At 43.5% G+C, this 23,711-nt stretch overlaps 1 protein-coding gene across 2 annotated transcripts in view; it reads left to right on the top strand.

Moving 5' to 3' along the window:
* SACS (sacsin molecular chaperone) overlaps positions 1 to 23,711 on the top strand; it is a 228,363-nt gene that overhangs the window by 149,556 nt on the left and 55,096 nt on the right. For both annotated transcript variants that reach the window (XM_034758747.1, XM_034758746.1), the window contains 3 exons: positions 1,210 to 1,360; positions 13,022 to 13,109; positions 22,419 to 22,504. In XM_034758747.1, coding sequence (XP_034614638.1) covers positions 1,210 to 1,360; positions 13,022 to 13,109; positions 22,419 to 22,504 — 325 coding nt within the window. The remainder of the gene's footprint in view (positions 1 to 1,209; positions 1,361 to 13,021; positions 13,110 to 22,418; positions 22,505 to 23,711) is intronic.

Here is a 23,711-nt window from a genome sequence, read left to right on the forward strand (position 1 = left end):
GAGTCTGTGGGGATGGGGATGGGTCTGCTGTGTTGTGTGTGAATCTGTGGCGACGGGGAGGGGGTCTAGTGTAGTGTGTGTGTGTGTGTGTGTGTGTGTGTGTGTGTGTGGGGAAGGGGGAGGATCCTGTTGTGTGAAGTGTGTGTGTCACTCTCGGCCCGGGGAGGGGAACCGTTTGTCTCCCGCGAGGGCAGTTCCCTGTAGGGTGACCAGACAGCAACTGTGAAAAAACGGGACAGGGGGTGGGGGGTAATAAGCGTCTATATAAGAAAAAGTCCCTAAAACCGGGACTGTCCTTATAAAAACAGGACATCTGGTCACCCTAGTTCCCTGTCCCCGGTAGCCTGGTTTCCCTTCACAGCGGGAGGAGGTTGGTGTGACAGCCGCCTCCCCTGCAGAGATCTGTGTTGGCCCGTCCCCGCTGGGGGCCGCCCGTGCTCAGTCCCGCCCCCTGGCCATGTGTGGAGCCGCGGCGCCGCGTGGGGGACAGGGCCCGGCGGGTGCCGCAGCTAACGGTTCTTTGTGCCCGGGGCCGCTGGGCGCGAGCGTGGCGGGCTCGAGCTGTCACTGAGCGGCGGACGCGCCCGGCCGCTTCCTCGCTGAGTGACCGCGGCCGCGGGGGGATGTGAGTGCGGGGCAGGGCGGTGGGTCTGCGGCACGGGGCGGGAGTGGGAGGCGGCTCCTGGAGCGGGGCCCTCCGGCCGGGTTCCGCTTCGGCGACTCCTCCCCGCCCGAGCGCGGCGGCGGCTGTCGCAGCCTCACAGGGGGCAGGGAGCGCTCGAGATCCCCGGAGCCTTCGCCATGCCCGTCACCCCGCCCGTGCCTCCAAGGCCAGCGGGTCCTGTGCCGGTCAGAGCTTCATCCTCTCTCCCGAGAAGCGGCGTCTTTGCCTGCAAGGGCCCCGCCTGTCGGTGCCTCCCTGCGGCTCAGCGCTTGTGGGGGAAGCCCAGGCTGATGCTGCCTGGCTGTAGGGTGGCAGCAAGGGTGAAAAATCAGGACACTTTTGGGGGGGGGCGGGGGTATTGTTGAGTATACAAGACAAAGCCCCTAATATTGAGACGGTCCTGATAATCGCGGGATGTCTGGTCACCCTAGGGGCGAGGTGGGACCTCTCCCTCGCTCCCCCAGCTGGGCACGGGTGAGCTAGTGACAGCGGGAGCTCTCTCCTGTCACCTCCCACCCTGAGCTCCTCTGCCTTGTGTTCCGCAGGTTGGCCAGGGTGACCGTGCTCCATGACTGCCTGGGCTGCAAGACATTCGGGGTGCCGCCTTCTGCGGCTGTCGGACACCTAAAGGCATTAATTAATTCAGAAACCGGGTTTCCTGTCGCTGAGCAGCAGTTGTGGCACCTTGGGAGAGAGGTGAGTGTCCTTCTGTGACCTGTGACTGGCTGCCAGACTGATAGACCATTTACACGTTGCCTTGGAAGCATCCCTGCTTTCCCTGATGAAGACAATGCAGAGTTGAAATGTTTAAAGCATTAAATATAATACACCTATACCTTGATATAATGCGACCTGATATAACACGAATTCGGATATAACACGGTAAAGCAGCGCTCCGGGGGTGGGGCGGGGCTGCGCATTTTGGCGGATCAAAGCAAGTGGTATAAGTGATATAACGCGGTTTCACCTATAACATGGTAAGATTTTTTGGCTCCCAAGCACAGCGTTATATCGGGGTAGAGCTGTATGTGCATGCATGAAGTAGCCTATTGCAAGAAAAGCATTGAGATAGTTGTTGATGATTATTTATATTAGAGGAGCATCTGGAGCAGGGTGGATTTGATTTAAACCAAATTGATTTAAATCACTAGTCAGAAAGACTCGATTTAATCATGGTTTTCTACATAAAAGTGCATTCTTGTTGGTTGTTATAACCTTAATACATATTCTTCACAACTCAGAGATAGATGTAGGTTTCATTTTTAGAAGGTACACACTATACATTTTTTAACAATGATTTATTTTGAAAACTTTTCAGATTAGTTTTACAGCTATATCAGAAAATGAATGATTGTTTGATTATTTCATTTACCAAAGGTAATTGAAGCAGATATTTATGAAGTCATTGGGAGGTGAACTATCTCCAGTTCAACAGATTAATCATTAATATTTGGAGGATTTTCTTGCCATGCTGTATTAGGAGGAGAACATCACCAGACATAGACATTTAAATTTTTTTATTTAACTAAAACAACAACGTTAAGTATTCTGGATTTTTTTCTTCAACAGCAAACTGTCTGGAGATGTTCTAAAAATAAAACCTACATCTATCTCTGAGTTGTGAAGAATATGTATTAAGGTTATAACAACCAACAAGAATGCACTTTATGTAGAAAACCATGATTAAATCGAGTCTTTCTGACTAGTGATTTAAATCAAATCCACACTGGTCACAGGTTTCTTGATTTTACTCTCCTCAGCCCTCCGTTTCCATTTTGTGGTACCGGAAAGAGGTGTTAGCACATCACCCTCTGAAATGCAACAGGAAGCCGAGAGTCTGAGCAACACTTTTTTGGTTGGCATTACTACTGAACTATGACTTTTGGTTGGAAACATTTAGTCACTAAAGAGTCTTGAATAGTTAGTCTGATATTTTTGGTTTTATAATTAAGAATATAAATAGAGTTTTTTTTTTCTCTATCATGGCAATTATAAAAGTTATTTTCAACCTTTTCAACTCTAGTTGCTTAGGGCCAGATTCTCCCACTGTCACATACACTGAGTAGGTAGAATGATCTGCTGTAAAACTTTTTCCCCTTTAAAAATAAAATGAAGTTTGCTTTATTTATAGATGACAGATCTAGTCAGTTAAAATAATCTTGAGTGTAAGTTGTCATGGTGATAGGGCTAATTGCATCTGTGACCCCTTTTCTGGCCCCTCTGAGTGCATCCCCCCTTTGGTATGAGGCCTTGTGCTTCTGTCTCCCTGTAGTAGAATCATGCAATTCTCCTACTTTTAGACTAGATCCCAGGCTGTGTATCAACTGTATTACCACAATAGCTCTGACTGGGTTTGAGTATCTACTGTTCTTCTATTCAGGAGCTTGTGGCCAGCAGTGATCCCAAACAGACATCTTAAAATGAAGTATTGTTTAAACTTAACAGTAGGAATAAAACATAAGAGAAGATGTTATTAAAACAATAAAAGGTCTACACTTGTCTATCTTATTTATAGTCGTAGGTAGGCCTGTCTTACCCCAGGCACCCCAAACTCTGGAGTCTGGGTTCACCTTAGCTCAACCTTATCTGTCCCCTTAAGGAAGTGTGTTCCTTTAAATCTAGTCTTTGTTTTCTCTTCCCACAGGTGGTTTTTTTTAAAAGCCCAGTTTGATTAGAGTCAGAGAATCAAATGCCTTTGTATTGGCCTAAAAGTGTTTGCAAGGAAGTGTGTATCAGGATCCACCCCTTCCCCATTCTGAATGCATTTCCTGGCAAATCTGCTATTGAATTAACTCAGTATATGGATACAGTAAACAACACAAAAGCCCAGTCAAGAAACAGTATTCCTAATTTATTACAGTCAGCTTCCAATCAATCATAGCCTTCATCCCAAAAATAAGTCAGATCATCTAAACCAGGCCTGCACAACTCGTAAAGCGGCGAGGGCCATATTACTCCAAAGAAAACAGCTGAGGGCCAAAACCCCCCGAGCGCCGCCAACCCTCCCCCCCTTAGCACCACCCAGCCCCCCCCCAAAACCCCCCCCCCCCCCCCCGCCCCACCCCCCCCACGGAAACAACCCCACCAGCGCTGCCGAAACACACCTTCCCCCCACCCCCCACAGCGCCACCTGCCCCTTGGAACAAACCCTCCTTCCCCAGCGCCACCCCACTGAAACAGCAGTATTGAACCTCGGTAATTTGTTATAGTGTGTCCCTAAGGTAGGACATTAAGGTAAAAGGAAAATGTCTTTTTGCTGAAAGTAGAATAAGACCTTCCCCCCAACTTTGTAATCAATTGCCCTGTTGAATGAATGAGGTGTGAATGAGGAAGGTGTGGAAGGCAAGCACGGCCAGATAGCTGCAACCCTTGGAGAGGGCAGGGCCGACTGTAGGATTTTTGCTGCCCCAAGCAAAAAAAATTTTGGCCCCCCCCCCCCCCCCTTTTTTTCGTGCCCCTCTGCCCCCGGCCCCGCCCCAACTCCACCCTTTCCGAACCCCTTCCCCAAATCTCCAGCCCTGCCTCCTCCCCTGGAGTGCCGCATTTCCCCCCTCCCCACTGCTTCCTGTGGGCCCCCCGCAACCTTCCGCCCTAGCTCACCTCCGCTCTGCCTGCTCCCCTGGGTGTGCTGCCGCTCCGCTTCTCCCCCCTCCCTCTCAGGCGATGGAGGGCGGAGAAGCAAAGCAGCGGCGCATTCAGGGGAGCAGGCGGAGCGGAGGTGAGCTAGGGTCGGGGGGCGCAGGAAGTAACGGTGGGGGTAGAGGAACCGCTCCCCACTCCAGCTCACCTCCGCCACCTTCCCCGAGCGCCCCGCCACTCGGCTTCTCCCTCCCTCCCTCCCAGCCTTGCTGTGCGAAGTAGCGGTTTTGCGCGCAGCAAGCCTGGGTGGGAGGGGGAAGAAGCGGAGCGGTGGCACGTTCAGGGGAGCAGGCGGAGCAGAGGTGAGCTAGGGTGGGGGGGTGCAGGAAGTAACGGGGAGGGAAAGGGGAGAAGCGGAGTGGCGGCGGCGGCGCGCTCAGGGGAGCAGGCAGAGCGGAGGCAAGCTGGGGCGGCGGGGGCACTTTTTCCCCATGCCCTGGAGTCGGCGCCTATGATGGCTGGCGCCAGAATGCCGCCCCTAGAAATGTGCCGCCCCAAGCACCTGCTTGTTTTGCTGGTGCCTGGAGCTGGCCCTGGGAGAGGGGATGGGAGCCAGACCAGATCAGTAGAACAGGTCAGCCACCGATTCGCCGTTCGCCTCCTCAGCCCCCCTCCTCCGGCTCTCCTACTCACTCCCCGCCACTGCCCGCCTGCTTGCCTACTCAGCCCCCCTCCTTCACCCGCTGCTTGCCTACTCACCCCCCCGCGGGCCGCATAGTGAGCCCACCTACTCAACCCCTGCGGCCGCACAGTGAGCCCCCGCGGGCCGCATGTTGTGCAGGCCTGATCTAAATGCTCACGTACATGAGTCAATTTATGCACATGAGTGGTCTCCTTGAACTCAATGGAACTATTGTTTTAAAGCTACTCATATTCATAAGTGTCACAGAGTAGCTGGTCCCTATAGCTAAGCTAAGCCCAGCTCCCCTGTTGCACTTCTCTGTACCTTTTCCAATTTTAATATATCTTTTTGAGATGGAGTGACCAGAATTGCACACAGGTTTGGGAATAACATTGATTTATATAATGGCATTATGATATTTCCTGTCTTATTATCTATCCCTTTCCTAATGGTTCCTAACATTGTATTAGTTTTTTTTTGACTCCCACTGCACATTGAGTGGATGTATTCAGGGAATTATCCACAATGACTCCAAGACCTCTTTTTTGTGTGTTGATAGATAATTTAAACACCTATCATTTTGTTCGTATAGTTGGAATTATGTTTTCCAAGTACATTGCTTTGCCTTTGTCAGCATTGAATTTCATCTGCTATTTTGTTGCCCAATCACTCAGATTTGTGAGATCCCTTTATAACTCTTTGTCATCTGCTTTGGACTTAACTATCTTGAGTAATTTTGTATCCTCTGCAAACTTTTTACCTCACCTCACCTAAACTTGAATCCTCACCTCACTGTTTACCCTTTTTTTCCAGATGATTCATGAATATATTGAACAGTACATATTGAATATATTGGTCCCAGTACAGATCCCTAGGGGATACCACTATTTACCTGTCTCCATTCTGAAATCTGGGCATTTATTCCTACCCCTTGTTTCCTGTCTTTTAACCGGTTACTGATCCATGAAAGGACCTTCCCTCTTATAACATGACTGTTTGCTTACGAGCCTTTGGTGAGGAACCTTGTTGATAGTTTTCTGAAAGTTCAAGTACTCTATCTCCACTGGATTACCCTTGTTCACGTATTTGTTGAGTCCCCCAGAGAATTCTAATATATGGTTGAGGCATGATTTCCCTTTACAAATCCGTGTTGACTCTTCCCCAACACATTGTGTTCATCTACATGTCTGATAATTCTGTTCTTTAGTTTCTACCAATTTGCCTGATACTGAAGTTAGCCTTACCATCATGTAATTGCCAGAGTTGCCTCTGGAGCTTTTGAAAAAAAATTGGCGTCACATTAGCTATCCTCTGGTCATCTGGTACAGAAGTTAATTTAAGTGATAGGTTGCATACAGTTAATATTTCTGCAATTTTATATTTGAATGCCTTCAGAACTCTTGGATGAATACCATCTGGTCCTGGTGATTTATTACTGTTTAATGTATCAGTTTGTTCCAAACTTTCTCTATTGACCCTTCAATCTGGGACAGTTCCTAAGATTTGTCACCTAAAAAGAAAGGCTCAGGTGTGGGAATTTTCCTCACATCCTCTGCAGTGAAGACCAATGCAAAGAATTCATTTAATTTCTCCGCATTGGCCTTGTCTTCCTTGAGCGCTCATTTAGCCCCTTCATCATCCAGTGGCGCCACTGATTATTTGGCAGGCTTCCTGCTTCTGATATACTTAAAACAATTTTTGCTGTGAGTGTATGAATCTTTTGCTAGCTGTTCTTCAAATCCTTTTTGACCTTCCTAATTATTTTTGACTTGCCAGAGTTTATGCTCTTTTCTATTTTCTTCAGTAGGATTTGACTTCCACTTTTTAAAGGATGCCTTTTTGCCTTTCTCACTCTGTAGTTTAGCCATGGGGACATTTTTTAGTCCTCTTACTGTTGTTTTTAATTTGGGGTATACCATTAATTTGAGCCTCTATTATGGTATTTTTAAAAAGTTTCCATGCAGCTTGCAGACATTTCACTCTTCTGACTGTTCCTTTTAATTTCCATTTAACTACCGTATATACTCATTCATTAGCCGAATATTTTTGGTAAAAAAGTGAAGCATCAAAGAGCAGGGGTCGGCTTATCAATGGGTCTACACCAAAATTTGATGATTTTAAGCTCTATGGAATTATTGAATTGAATATCTAATACATTGTCATTTCGTTTACATGGAGCATCCGCAGGCATGGATCCCTCAGCTCCCAGTGGCCGCGGTTCACTGTTCCCAGCTAATGGGATCTGCGGGAAGTGGCGCGGGCTGAGGGATGTTCTGGCCACCACTTCCTGCACATCCCATTGGCTGGAAACGGCAAACCGCGGCCACTGGGAGCTGAGGGGCTCCATGCCTGCGAATGCTCCAGGTAAACAAAACGTTCAGGCCCACTAGTGGCTTACCCTGACGGGCCAGGAGCCAAAGTTTGCCAACCCCTGAAATATAGGGTCGGCTTATGAAAGGGTCATACAGTTTTTGCTATTTTTTCCTATCCATCTTGGGGGGTCGGCTTATAAACAAACGAGCTAATGAACAAGTATATACAGTAGCTTCTGCATTTTGGTGTCCTTACCCTTTCTGAAGTTAAGTGCTATAGTGGTGGGCTTCTTTGGTAATTTTCCGTCACACAGAGATGTTAAATTTAATTATATTATGGTTGCTATTACCAAGTGTTTCAGCTCTGTTCACCTCTTGGACCAGATCCTTGCTCCACTTAGGACTAAATCAAGAATTGTCTCTCTCCTTGTGGGTTCCAGGACTAGCTGCTGCAAGAAGCAGTCATTAATGGAATCTAAAAACTTTATTTCTGCATTCTGTCCTGAGGTGACATGTAGCCAGTCAATATGGGGATAGTTGAAATCCCCCATTATTGGATTTTTATGTTTTTTGTAGCCTCTCTAATCTCCCTGAGCATCTCACAATCACCATCATCATCTTGATCAGGTGGTCGGTAATATATTTCTATTGCTATCCTTTTATTATTCCAGCATGGAATTTCTATCCATAGAGATTCTATGGTACAGTTGGATTCATTTAAGATTTTTATTTTATTTGGCCTACATTTTCTTTCACAGATAGTGCCACTCCCTCACTAGCATGACCTATTCTGTCATTCCTATATATTTTGTACCTTGGTATTACAAAAACAACGAGGAGTCCTTGTGGCACCTTAGAGACTAACAAGTTTATTTGGGCATAAATAAATTTGTTAGTCTCTAAGGTGCCACAAGGACTCCTCGCTGTTTTTGCTGATACAGACTAACATGGTTACCACCCTGAAACTTGGTATTACAGTATACCATTGATTGTCATTATTCTACCAGGTCGTGATGCTTATTATGTCAATATCCTCATTTAATACCAGGCACTCAAGTTCACCCATCTTAGACTTCTAGCATTTGTATACAAGCACTTATAAAATTTGTCCTTGTTTAGTTGTCTGCCTTCATGTGATGTAATTGAATGGGACTCTCTTTCATTTGACTGTGTCTCTTCAATTTCTGCCTGTACTTTATCAACTTCTATCCTCTTCTCTTTACTAGGATATAGAGAATCCTAGTTAATAGATCCTCCCCTATGGGATGTCTCTGTCTGAACTGTATGTCCCTCTGCTCCTGTCAGTTTTCCCTCAGCCCTTAGTTTAAAAACGCCTCCTTAAAGAGCGCCCTTATTTTCCCATAGCCCTTAGTTTAAAAACTTCTCCTAAAAGAGGCTTACCTGGGCCTATTAAAGCTTGCTAACGGGCAGTTGGGGGATAGAACTGAGACAGGCTGCTCTCTGGGGAGGGCAGCCACTTTGAAGTAGAGCTAGCTCCTATGGTGGGGGTCCCTGGAGCAAGGGGCCGGGGGCTAAGAGAAGCTATCCTAGGGCTGCCACTGCAGGAAGGGAGCTGAGTTGACTTAAATTGGGAAGCTGCCAGGAGAAGAAGTACCAGAGACCTCTGGGAGGGGTGGCCCTGAAGCCTGCCAGAGGTGACGTGTTGGTGGGGGCATGTGGGGTCAAGTTTCCCCCCCACCCCCAGATTGGCCTGCCAAGGCAGGGAGGGAGAGGGGCTCTGTCCTCCTGTTGCACCTGCCCCCCAGCATGCTTGGTCCCTGTCCCTGGCAGCTGGGCACTGTCCCCAGGCCCATCATCTGGTGACAAGAGCTGAGAGACCTGGAGCCCCCGCTCTCCCCCCAGCACATTTCCAGCTCGCTTTGCCCCTGTCTTTGGCAGCTGGGCTCAGGTGGGGGCACTGCCAGGCCCTCTCAGGCAGCTGCTGTGATGCACAGAGCAGCAACCCTGAGTGGCTGGCTCGAGCCATGTGAGAAGCAGCTCCGACCCACCCCCTGCCCAGGCCCAGCTGCCAGGGAGAGTGGCTGAATGTGCCACAGAGGGGGGGGTGGGGGTGGGGGGATGGGGCGAAGTGGGAGAAGAAGAGAGCCTCCCCTCCCCTTCCTCACGCCCACAGGTAACACGGGGTGGGGAGAGAATGGCAGCCCCCGGCTGGGTGCAGGGCAGGGGGGTTGTTGGGATGAAGAAACATGTGGGGCAGTTATGTGTCCTCCCCTTTAGATTGTGCCCCTCCAGTATGAGGAGGCATGAGTCGTCTATGCCTCAGGCTAAGGAAGGAGTTAAAAGACTCTTTCTGTTTGCTAACATCTGTAAAGAAAATAAAACTTGCAAAAAACTGGGAGTGGCAGTGCATGCTTTGGAGCTGGGAGAAGGCTGCCGCTGACAATAAGTGTTTGAAAGATTCCGGGCATAAACTTTAACTATTGTAAAGGCACACTTTACAAAGATAGCATCTACTTAAGTATAACACTTCTGCCTTTGATTTTTTTTATCTGCTATTGTTACATGTAGTACTTAAAATTGCTGTGATTGAAAAGGATTAAAAAAAAGTTTATTTTTTTGTTTGCTTTTTGCATTTGACAATACTTTGTGTATAGTCAGCTTCACTATAAAAGCTTAACTATAGTCAGTTTCCCCTGATTATGGGTTTTTCACAGCACAAACAAGGAGAGAAAAAACATTTATAATGAGGAAAATATGATTTTGAAATTACAAACATTGGCATAGAGAGTCAGGGGCAAATGGACTTATAGAGTTTAAGGTCAGAAGGGACTACTATATTTTCTAGTCTGACCTATAACATAGGCCATTAAATTTCCTCCAGCTACCACTATGTCGAGCCCAATATCTTGTGTATTGATACAGCATATCTTCCAGAAATTTATCCACTCTTGATTTTGAAGAGTGGCCCCCCATTAGCATTCTTCCAGTCTTCTAGAATTTCCCCAGCATTCCAAGATTTATTTAAAAATTAACATCAGTGGGCCAGAGATCTCCTCAGCCAACTCTTTCTGGACTTTTTAGGTGCCAGTTTTCTGGACCTGCTAATTTTAAAAATGTTTATCCATAGCAGATGTTGTCATCCTTCTTAGTTACGAAAGGACTAGAAAGTCTTTTATTATCCTCATGTGTGGGTAGTAAATGATTCAGCTTCTTTTCAAATAAAGAACAGAAGTATTAATTTAACACTTCTGCCTTTAACAATTTTACCATCTCATCTTTAATAATGGGCCTATTGGATTGCTTGGATTTCTTTTGTTTCTAATATACTTTAACTCTTTATTATTCTTAGCACTGGCAGCTGTGGATTTTTCCCTAATGGCTTTAGCTTGCCTTATCAATTTTCTGCACTTCATATCTTCTAATTCATATTGATTGCTATATTTCTCTCTTTTTCCCTTGTTAAATATTGCTTTATTTTAATTGCTGCCATCACTTCAGCACTGAACCAGGATGGACTTTTAGCCAAAGTTGTCATCTTTCTTGATTGTGGAATTGTGGCTTTTTGGCCCACTAATAAACTCTCCTTAAAACAGTCCTAATTTTCATTCACATTTTTCTGTCTAATTTTTAACTCCAAATCGGTTTAGCTCATTTTTCTCATTTTTGGGAGGTTAGCCCTTTTGAATCACCAGGAATATATATCAGAGGGTGGGACACTCCTTTGCCAATACCAAATGTAATCAAGAAATGATCACAGGTCACTAGGCAATCACTTATATCCAGCCAAGTGATTAATTCATCTTTATCTGTTGCAATAAGATCCAAAGTAGTTACGATATGAACTTCACTATAAACTGAAGCTAGTTCTAGCTAATTATTTGAAATTGACTAGATTTCAAGTTGGCAGTGGCTATTTAAAATTCTCTCTGTTAAATCATCTTGATTATTCCAGGTTCACTGAAGATATCTTAGAATGTAACATCACAAATAACAGATGTCTCACTGTAACCTATAATTTTATTTTTGGTATCCATACTATGAGTACTGGTATCTAGTCAGACTATAATCTATTGCAGGGGTAGGCAATCTATGGCACATGTGCCGAAGGCGACATGTGAGCTTATTTTCAGTGGCACTCACACTGTCTGGGTCCTAGCCACCGGTCCGGGGGGCTCTGTATTTTAATTTAAATAGACTTATAGAAAGAGACCTTCTAAAAATGTTAAAATGTATTACTGGCACGCGAAACCTTAAATTAGAGTGACTAAATGAAGACTCGGCACACCACTTCTGAAAGGTTGCCGACCCCTGATCTATTGTATGGAAGCATAATGAGGAATTCTGTCATTTTTGAGTCAATCCCTGCCAAATACAATCACAATCTAGCAGAAATATAGCTATTAAAGGATTTGATAGACAACTAGGCCCTGATCCTGCACAACACTCCATATGAGTGCAGAGGTCTGCATGGGCAGAAGAGGGCCGAAATGATCACATTTTTCAGTTGTTTTATTGCAATATACTTTTGCTGCTGTATATCCTCTCACAGAGTACTATAGTTTCATTCATTGTTCCATTGTGATATTGCTAGTTTTAGATCCAAGTTGAGATTACATCACCCATATACATTTAGGCTTAACCGATTTTTTTTCTTTTTTTAAAATAATTTTTACAGATAACATTGATGTTTATTTTTAAGCATTTTTGCTTTATATCTATTTCAATTTTCACAGTTGCACCAAATTTTGGCTTTTAAGCATTTTTTTTATTCGTATCAATTTAAATCTTCACAGTTGGAGGACATTTTGGGGCAGGGTTTCAAACAATAATTCTTTAATGACAGTAGATATTGAGATTCAAACAGTTAGAACTTCATAACTGTTAAAATACAAGGTATCAACATCAGTATCCCTAACTAAATATCCCTAGATCATACTTTTTAAGTTTTCAAACAAAATTTTCTTACTTTACCTATTTGTAAATCTCCATTTTTATTGATGGAAATATTTTTCCATCAGTTCATGTGTGTATGGTGAAATCAACAATTATCAACACTTACCAATAAAAATCTAATCCTTCCAAGCCTATAAATACTCCTTTGAGAGTATATATGCTATGTGCATCTAATATATGCATATGGTATATGTATACAGGTCTTTTTTGACCTGTTCCTTAAAATGATTTATTGTCTGTTATTTTTTGTGTCCAGTAGTGGCCCCAATGTGCCACTTTCCAAACAAAAGAAGGCACATTTGCAATCAGAATGATTTATTAAGCATCTGGGGCTATAAAGCCCTTTACAGAAGCTTTTTGCATTTCCTAGAATTACATGTTCATAGTCATTTACTTTTCTAGCTACTGACATCATGAATTCGTCTGTGGAATGCTGGTTAGACCACCAGGTAAAAGACATAATCTAAGATTTATATTCTTTGCATTCTGAAAGTTAGACCTATTGCAAATTATTAAGACAAATGGAAAGAATCAAAACAGGAGAACAAAAACATTTGGAATCTAATTCTGCCCCTACATAAATGGGTATAGCTCCCATTGCAGTCAAATGAAGTTGCATTCATGTAACTGAGGGCAGAATTTTGTCCTGTATGTAACCGCAAAAAATTGCACTCTCATGTCATGCACAATTGAAGACATCAGAATGATGTATTTAGAGACTAAATATTGAAGCAATGTGTTGAGACTTGGTCTCTAAATTTTAATATCTAAAAAGTACTTAACATGCTCAAAATGTCTGGAGAAAAGCGAAGTATTGATATTGGAGAATGTACAACATCAAGATCTTCCGTTTTTTTTTTTCTATTTCAGTTATCTGATTGTACTAAGGTTGGGGACTGTCTGAATTCTGAAAATCATATTTTCTTAAACCTTCAGTCAAAAGGCTTGAAAGGAGGAGGTAAGATAAATAGTTGTCTGTTTACTTATATGTTTGGAGTTTGTGAAACGTTTTGATTAATTCTTTGGCACAGTTCTGAGTAATGCTTTTACTTAAATGAATAGTGGTGCTTTCTCTTTAATTGTACATCACAACAGTCTACTCTTACTTTCTCACTACTGGGATTGTACCTAAGGAGAACCTGCAATTCAGTAGAGTGGATCATTTGGAATAAAAGAGAGGAGAGTCTCTCTTTTTAGAGAAACCATCAGGTCCACATGCATTGCAACTGTACCAGGAGTGGGAATTTACCTTCATTTGGGAGGGTTTGTTTTGTTTTTCCTTTTCTTTTTCTCCTGTACTGGTGATCCCTGGCTGTTTCAGTCAGTATTTCTATTCCTGTGACAGGAGAATGGGGATAGGATTTGTCTCTCTCTGGGGCGAGACTCGTGGAGAGGTGCTGGGGTCTTTTAAGTGTGGAAGTGAATGGCTTCTGAAGGTAAGATGAAGGGTGTGATTTGTTATTGAAAAGGAGGAGAGGCCGGTGTGGTGTTGTGGAGTTTATTTGTTTATTGGTGGTTCCATCCCTGTGGCAGAAGGATGAGGGTTGACTTGATGTCCTGATGAGTGTGAGGATAGTAAAAAATTGCCTGATGGTTTTGGTGAGTTTTTTTCCCATCTACCTCTACTTACTTGTGTCCCAGTGCTCCCAGAAGGCATGTGGAAATTGCTCATTTCTTCCCTCCTGTTGTGTGTGTGTATATATGAGGTCATCAGGAGATTTTGTGAGGATGTGTGACCTGTGATGCTTTCAGTATGCTAATGACACTCTGTTCTATTCTTTCTGTCAACAACTTTGACAGTGCTATTGATTGTCTGACCTAGTGTTTTAGGGAGCTATGGGGCATGGATGAGAGCTAGCTGGCAGAAACTTAATCCAGATAAAACTGATGCTGGAAGAAGTAGCCAGAATGTATGATAAGAATAATTTCTCTGTCCTTGACTGAAGATATGTGCCATCTGGCGGTAGTGTTGGATCTTCAGCTATTGTTAGATGATCATATAGCAGCAATGTCAAGAAATATTTTTTATCATCTGCATGTGGCCATAAAATTGCCACATGCTACTGTGATCCATACCTTTATCATCTCAAGAGTGGATTGCTGTATTGTTCAGTAAATGGAGTTACATTTTCAGTCAATCTAGAAATTTGAGATGTTGCAGAATGCAGTGACCTGCCTGGCGCTTCTTAGTGACAACTCTGTTACATAAGATATACTGGCTGCCTTTGGCTTTCTGCATTGAATTTAAGGGGAATTTAACTTGACTTCAGTGTATTAGGACCTTTCTACTAGGGAGATGCCCTCTTTCTTTCTGTCTTCCTGCAACAGTGCTGCAGTTGCAATCAGCAGAGGTGCTTGAGCTGGATCCTCTCAATTTAAGAGAGAGGGGGCTGGTGGTACAGAGCTCTCTATGAAGGGCCCCCAGCTTTGGAATGGACTCCACCCCTTGATTTGAAATAGTCCTGGTAGATTGAGCCTCAGATCATGCTGCAAGGTTCATCTGATGACACAGGCTGATGTGGAGGGTAGGTTTTTAATGGGGTTAGCCGAGAAAGGAGATGGGGAGTTTGTTTTTTGTAATCTTTGGCAAAGATGCCTACCTAGAACCTCAGATAGGCTCCCCTTCTTTCTGACATCTGAATCAAAATGATATTATGCACAAACTGTTAAAAGAACATTATTAAGGTTGCAATGTCAAACACACAAAAATTAGGAAATGTCAGAATTAAAGTTGTCTATGTAACCTTAATTTGCTCCTTATGCATACATATTATGATACAGTCTTTAATTACATGATCATGCCCTTTTTTCATCAGGACCTCTGCCTTACTCAGAGCACAGGATAGATGGTGCTCATTGAAAGAGTAGATATTCAATATTTTTTTCCCTTGTTGTCGATAAATGTCTGTCCCCATGGCTTATTTACTGCACATTATCCAGACCCTGCTCTGAAGACAGAATTATTAATTTCTTCATGGGCTTTTCTGTGGTGCGTGTCACTATAATATTTGAGAGCATCACAAATATTAAGGAATTTTTTTTACAATATCCCTTGAGGTGTGGTGGTAATATTATCCCCATTTTACAGATGGGAACTGAGGCACAGAGAGATTAAGGTAAAAATGTCCACTAATTTTGAGTTCCCAGTTTGAGACACATAGGACCTGATTTTTCTTCTTTGAGTGATGGTCTCTATTGTACTCCACTGAGGGATTACACATGTGCATCATGTGCACAGACTCAGAGAATTTGAAAGTAGCATTCCTTGGTCTGCGCATGTACCCTGGCCTGCTTTGTGCTTCCATCCATTGTGATAAAGGGCGGGGAGGACAAACCACATCTTCAATTCCTTCTATCCACTGCATGGTCTGGATCCGAACTTGTTATCCTCATCTCTGACGCACTTCTAAAAACAGATAGTTGTACATAGTTTTTATGAGTTTTATAGTAATTTATTAGTTTTATTTTTCTTTCTTAGTTTTAATAGTTAATAATTTCAACTTGTTTTTAGATAGATTTGTGGTTTTCACTGTTCACACCCTGCTCCCCGTACCCAGGTGTGGGTACCGGGCTGTGCCCAGGGCGCTGGGTTTCAAACTCTGTGTCTCCTACCTACGATTCTTCTCGGTCCGTGATGACCACCAGTGCTGCCTCTGCTGCCTGGGAGAAGCTCACATTGCGACAACATGTAATATTTGCCAATCCTTCCCCAGCCACACCCGAGAAGGCTGGGCACTTCGCCTCCAGAAGCATCTCCATGGAGCTCGCCATGAGACTACACTTGGACCCAGGCTGGGTACCCCCCTCTACATTTGCTTGATTCAGCGAGGATCATGCCTCCCACTACTACATCTGACTCTAGTCCAGTAGAACCACCCCCACAAACACCATGGGGGGGACTAGTTGGGAGGTAAAGAAGCACTACTATAAGTATTCCTCCAATTCAGAGAAGATGGATGCTCCTTGTAGCAGCTCAGCCCAAGGGGACAGAGTATGTTCTGTGTCCCACAGGCATGAAAAAAAGACCCATAAACAATGGGATCCTGTGATTCTGTCAGTACTGCCATCTCTGGTACCCCACAAGACACAAGACTCTCCTACACAGGGAAAGATCCCAGCTCTGGTACCAATGACTGGGAAAGAAAAGAATGCCTCTCACACCAGGGAGATCTGGAACCACACTCCAGGAGGTCTTTGCCTTTCCAGATCCGGAGTCACCCCCTCCATCAGGTCTCATCACTTCTAGAGAGATTATATCTCAACCAAAGGATCCCTCATCCTTTGCACCAATGCTCTACACTCTTCCACTGGCTCCAATGGTACCATCATTAGAATCAGAATCCTCCCCCTCTTCTCATGAGTCAGAACTGGGAGAAGAACCACCCTTATCATACCACTCTTATGCATCATCGCGGAGGCCACCACGTTCATAGCAGCACCTACTGCCTAAGCCAGCACAGAGCTACTGGTACCCCATGCTGTGGGGACCCCCACAATCTCTGTTGTATCCAGCCTACTGGCCATATTGGGGACCCTGGTCATAATACCTCACTCAGAACCTGCCTGATCTGCAAGGGAACCGTCACATTCCTTCCCCCTTGAGGGATCCTTCCAGCAGGCATACAGATCTGATGGTGGAGGAAAAACTTTTTAGTCTGGTCCTAGCAATTCCACTGGAACTAGCAAGGTTTCCTTCCTCTTTTCCAGACAAGGCAGTGGCTACATCATCCCCTTCCCCACCGGATGACTTCAAGCAATTCCAGGAGCTGTTAAGGAGAGTCATGGGGGAACTCCAGATTCCTTTAGAGATCCAAGCCTTCCAGCACAAGCCTGGATAGCCTTCACATCTTGGGACTGGCAAGAATAGCATTGCAGATTAATGAAGCCATACTGGAGCCTGCCACGGCTGTATGGCACACCCCTGCCACAGGCATGGCTACCCCAAAGGAGCGGGGAAGTGCTATTATGTTCTGACCAAAGGCTCTGAATTTCTCTTCTCCCACCCACCTCCAAATTCCCTTGTAGTCCAGGCTGTTGCAGAAAGGTTCAAATAACAACAATGCCAAGCTAGGGTAGAAATCTGGGGGTGGGTGATTTACCTCTCTGCCAGTTGCCCTGGGCACCCGAAACATACTGCTGGGGAGGGTTGCTTGACCACACTTGTGGCTTCCATTTTGCTTCTCCATCAGAAAGTAATTTTTCTGCAGGGTAGCAAAGATATCTGCGGGGGACATAAATTCTGCGCATGTGCAGTGGCGCAGAATTCCCCCAGGAGTACCACATGGAAGGTTACTCTATCTTTATGCACCTGCTAACTGCTAGCTTTTGGAAAAGCCTCATCAGAACCTTCTCATCCATACAAATGGTCGCATTCCAATGGGACCTGTATCTAATTCTCTCCATGCTAATGAAGCCACCCTTTGAGCCGTTAGTATTGTGCTCCATGTCCTTCTTTTCCTGGAAAATTGCCTTCCTTATTGCTATTGTTTCCATGAGAAGGGTCGATGAACTTGGAGCTATGATGGCAGACCCACCTTTCATAGTTTTCCACAAGGATAAACTCTCCCATGTCTACACCTCAAATTTTTACCATGAGGAAATTAGGTTTTAGTTTTTTAGTTTTTGTAGTGACTTTAATTGAATTTAATTGAAATCTACAAAAACTGAAAACTAATTTCCCCATGCTAATTTTCCCCTACTATTACTCATACCTTCTTGTCAACTGTTTGAAATGGGCCACCCTGATTACCACTACAAAAGTGATTTTTCCTCCTGTTCATAATAGCCCACTTGAGTTGAATTGTCTCGTTAGAACTGACCTCCCAGTTGGTAAGGCAACTCCCATCTTTTCATGAACGGTGTATATATATCTTCCTACTGTATTTTCCACTCCATGCATCTGATGAAGTGGTTTTTAGCTCGTGAAAGCTTATGCCCAAATAAATTTGTTAGTTTCTAAATAGCCACAAGCACTCCTCATTGTTTTTGCTGATACGGGCTAACATGGCTACCACTCTGAAACCTATTCAGTAGGGGTTTCTCTCCTCTTCCTTATTTGTATTTCCTCACCTTACTAATGTTGGGGTGACCTTCTCCTAGAAGTTACTATATTCATTATCTCAACTTATTATCATATACTTCAGTTCGTTGCTATGGCACTCTTGTGGTCAGACATCTGCAGATGTTCCCATCCTAAAATATCCAAAAGCTGGTGTTGGCTCATGTTACTTTGGCTGGCTAGTGTCATTATGAACAAAATTCCCCCTTAAACACTCTATTCCCAGTTCCCCAAAACTTAGGGGTGACTGTTAGGCCATTTATCTGTGTCAAAGTTAATAGGCCTCAAGCCTTGTGCTAACAGCTGTCTTACAGGATCCAGTCTTGTGGGTTCCTTGCATTATTGCTGAATAAAATAAATGCTAAAGCTAGCTCTATGGGCTACAACATGGAGGGCTGACTTAATGTTGCACAGGGATTAATTCTGGCATTTCCTAACTTCTGAGTGCTTGACCTTGCAACCAGAATGTTTTTTTTAATGTAGTGTTTTGTGTGTAATTTCCTAGGTTTTAGAAAAAGCAAACTAAAAAAACCCATATTTCCACCATGTGGAATTATATTGATGCCCACATGGTTCATCAGCAGGGTTGGAACCTTTTCATCCACAGTACAAATCTCTGTCACTTGAGTTAATGGAGTAACTGATAGCAATGGTAGGCTGCCATCCTCTATGTGGACCAGCACTAGAGGGGAATGAGACAAACACTTTGCCAGTGGATTTCACGGCTATTTGCTGACAGCGAAGGAATAGTGAGACTCGAGTATCTTGGTTTCCATTTCAGGTTCTGGAGGGATGTCACAATGAATGGTCAGGTCCTAGATAAAGCACCTTAAAAACAATCCTTGTGAAGGCTTTTGCCACAAATAATCAAGAGTTCAATCTTGAGTCTTTTGATTCTGTGATGCAGCCTGAACACAGGTCAAATTTTCAGACAATACAGAGTTACTCAAGGCAGTTAAGTCCAAAGCTGACTGTGAAGAGTTACAAAGGTATCTCGCACAGCTGGGTGACTGGGCAACAAAATGGCAAATGAAATTAAATGCTGATAAGTGCAAAGTAATGCACATTGGAAAAAATAATCCAAACCATGAATACAAAGTGATGGGATATAAGTTATCTCTTATCGCTCAAGTAAGAAATCTTGGAGTTATCGTGGATAGTTCTCTGCTTAACCATCTGCTCAATGTGCAGCATCAGTCATAGAATCATAGAATATCAGAGTTGGAAGGGACCTCAAGAGGTCATCTAGTCCAACCCCCTGCTCAAAGCAGGACCAATTCCCAGCTAAATCATCCCAGCCAGGGCTTTGTCAAGCCGGGCCTTAAAAACCTCCAAGGAAGGAGACTCCACCACCTCCCTAGATAACGCATTCCAGTGTTTCACCACCCTCCTAGTGAAATAGTTTTTCCTGATATCCAACCTGGACCTCCCCCACTGCAACTTGAGACCATTGCTCCTTGTTCTGTCGTCTGCCACCACTGAGAACAGCCGAGCTCCATCCTCTTGGAACCCCCCTTCAGGTAGTTGAAGGCTGCTATCAAATCCCGCCTCATTCTTCTCTTCTGGAGACTAAACAATCCCAGTTCCCTCAGCCTCTCCTCATAAGTCATGTGCTCCAGACCCCTAATCATTTTTGTTGCCCTCCGCTGGACTCTTTCTAATTTTTCCACATCCTTCTTGTAGTGTGGGGCCCAAAACTGGACACAGTATTCCAGATGAGGCCTCACCAATGTCGAATAAAGGGGAACGATCACGTTCCTCGATCTGCTGGCAATGCCCCTACTTATACAGCCCAAAATGCCGTTAGCCTTCTTGGCAACAAGAGCACACTGTCAAAAAAGCTAACCAAATGTTAGGAACCATTAGGAAATTGATAGGCAATAGGACATTAAATATCATAATGCCACTATATAAATCCATCGTATGTCCACACCTGGAATACTGTATGCAGTTCTGGTAGCTCCATCTAAAAAAGGATAATTTAGAATTGGAAAAAGTACGGAGAAGGGCAAAAAAATGATTAGAGGTCTTCCATATGAGGAGAGATTAGAAAGACTGGGACTGTTCATCTTGGAAAAGAGATGACTAAAGGGGGATATGACAGAGGTCTTAAAAATCATGAATGGTCTGGAGAAAGTAAATACGGAAGTGTTATTTACTCATTCACATAACACAAGAACCAGGGGTCGCCTAATGAAATTAATAGGCAGCAGGTTTAAAACTACCATAAGGAAGTACTTCTTCACAAAACACACAGTCAACCTGTGGAACTCTTGCCATAGGATATTGTGAAATCCAAAAGTATAATTTGGTTAAAAAAAAGAATTAGATAAATTCATGGAGGCTAGGTCCACCAATGGGGTAATTTAGCCAGGATGATCAGGGATGCAGCCTATGCTCTGGGTGTTTCTAAACCCTCAACTGCCAGAAGCTGGGACTGGACAACTGGGGATGGATCATTCAAAATTGCCCTTTTCTATTAATTCCCTCTGAATCATCGGTCACTGTCCACTGTTAAAAGACAAGATACTGGGCTAGATGGACCATTAGTGTGACTCAGTATGGCTTCTTTAGTGAGGATGGCCCTGAAGCTGTCACTTGCCAACCCCAACAGGGTCAGTAAAACCCATTGTGTTGGTTACTGGAGTACGTTGAAGATTTGCCCCTACTTCCTCAACACTGTAATTCAATGGTGAATTTTACCAGTGTTCTGTCAAATAAGGCGTAGTTCCTCTGAATCATGGAGCCACATTTGTGTCAAGTGTAACCTGATTGACATCTCAAGCACTGCAAACTGTACTCTTGAATGAGTCATATTCTCAAGACAGTCTAATATTCGTTGGCATTGATAGATTAGGTCTTTGACCTGAGAAGTTAACAAGAAATGTTAATGAGCCTAACATTTTCCATAGCTATATCACTTAGATTGCTTCAGTTGATTTTGTGGTGCCCTCAGTGAAGTAAGCAGTGTCCCAGTATATGATAGGAAGCATCTGAACTGATTCTGTCCAGAAGATTTGTAGGGCAGCTACGTGGAATTCTTTAAACACATTCTTTAAGCATTATTGCTGAGATGCAGCCTCTTGGCAAGAATCCACACTTGCTTACAAAACCTCTTCTCAGGATAGAGGCCCTCAAACTCTCCTGCCTCCTAGTCAATTTACTTCATCTTGGAGCTGTCAGTATTGTTTTATGAATATCTTATACTTCTGTATAAAACAAAAAAGTCTCTGTCTACATCAGCTGGCTGTTGCAGCTTCTTGTTCTTAAATTTTGTTTTATAGAGATATTCCTGAAGCTTTCAAGGTCCTTAAATGGTGATCTATTATAAAAGGTATCTTTAGAAAAGAGATTTTTTTCTATACTGTTCTATAAAGATAGACATCATTATAGATCAACCTCTTCCCCACATACTTGAGAAATCTGTAATTGTTGCCTATTATTCTATTCCTTTTTATATACTTATGCACATTGTTTCACAAACTGCTTGTAAAAGGAATAGTAGTTAGAACACCAAGGAGTGCCTACTTTCCATTGTGAGGACTGGTGCATGTTCCTTGCTGGAAGCAACAGCTTTAGAATTTTGAGTTTCAAAAGTGCAGCTTTGGTCACAGGCCAGAATCTGAATCCAAGAATGTTGATACTTTCTGATGTACATCTTCAGAGAACAACTATTACACATACACCTCTACCCCGATATAACACTGTCCTCGGGAGCCAAAAAATCTTACCACGTTATAGGTGAAACCGCGTTATATCGAACTTGCTTTGATCCGCCGAAGTGCGCAGCACCTCCCCCCCATCCATCTTGTACTATCATAATAGTAAAAAAACCAAGTAGGATCCTCTTGCTTATATTACCTCGATTTGAACATCAGAGGGTGGAAGTAGAGTGTACTTGGTGGGGTAAGACCTTGGTCCTGGAATTTTCTTACCCTACAGATCTGAAGCAGGCAAGGTGTGTTGACTTTTGGAGCAAGATATAAGAGCCTTCTGTTTTCACATACTTTTATCTAAGAGGGTTAATTGTGCCATATACATATGGTTTATTTGTGTGGTGGGAGCTTTTTATGGCATTGGCACCTGACATTGAGTGAATTTTAAAAAATAATTTTGTGCAACCCAGTAATCACATGATGAGTACAGTATAAATCTAAAATTAAATCCACTAACAGAATAACCAATTGCTTTTTCTTTTTATAATTTTAGGCCGTTTTGGCCAAACAACTCCACCACTTGTTGATTTTCTTAAAGACATTTTAAGAAGATATCCAGAAGGAGGACAAATTCTAAAGGTATAAAATAAATTGTACTTATTATTGTTAAGTAAATATACCCCACAGATTAATGTTATTTTAAACATTGTTAAATATGCTGTAGATTGTTTTACTTCATGAGATGTTTATTCTGATATTAGTACATATATCTTTCCATAATTTTCCATTTTGGGGCAGTGTCAGATGAGGTGTTGTTTTTTAGTTTATGACCTATTCTTTTTGCTCATCACAAAAGAACTACGTATTTTGTAAAAAACATGAAGAGAAACAATTGATTTTTATTGGATACTTCACTTCATAATTATTTCATGTTGATTACTGAAACAAAAAGTATCACAATGCATCTTATGTGAGGAGGCCAACTGAACCTTTAAAATTTGCTTGTTACATAAATATTCTTTACCATCTCACGTTGCAACAAATAAAATAGTAATATGAATAGAACTTATTTTAAGTTACATTGCTTTTATTGAATACTGTATCTGAGTAATTCCAAAAATTGTTTGTCTCACCTCTCCATAGTGTTGATATAATTTGGAAGATTATTGTATTAATTTTTATTCTGAAATCTGTGATATTCTCCAATTACCTAAACCATCTCCTCCTGTTTAACCATCTCTCTCTCTCTTTAATGTATCATGACAGTACTATAAAGTAACATAGTTTAGATTATAAGCACTTTTAAGCACTTCAGAGCAGCGATTTTGTCTGTATTTTTATTTTTCTGTAAAACAGCTAGCACAGTTTTGGAACAATACAAATAATAATGAGTCCATTAATTCCATAGGAGCAGAAAAATATTTCTAGTAAAGAATTGAGTTGCAATAACAAGATACATCAATAGTTGTCCCTGGATGTTTAAAAATGAAAATAGTGCTAATTAAAGGTGGTGTCATATTGCCAGCTCTGGAGACTGCAGGCCTATATCTCTCCAAGGGTTAGAGTATAAAGCAGGGGTCTCAAACTCCCGGCCCACGGGCCATCTGCAGCCAGTGATCTTCCCCAATGTGGCCTTTGGGGCTCCAGCAGTTTTGGGGCCGGGTCTCTCCCTTGGCCCCACCTGCCACCCCTGGGCACTCTCCCCTAAGGGGCCCCGGCAGTGCAGCGGAGCTGAGTGGCGTCTGCCTGCTCGCTCCAGTGGCTGCCGGCCCCTCACTGTGGCCCAGGGGCGGGACGGGGCTGTGCCTCCACACGCTGCCCCCGCCCCGAGCACCCCTGTGGCCAA

This window comes from Trachemys scripta, chromosome 1 (genome assembly GCF_013100865.1).
Source record: "Trachemys scripta elegans isolate TJP31775 chromosome 1, CAS_Tse_1.0, whole genome shotgun sequence".
NCBI lineage: Eukaryota > Metazoa > Chordata > Testudines > Emydidae > Trachemys > Trachemys scripta.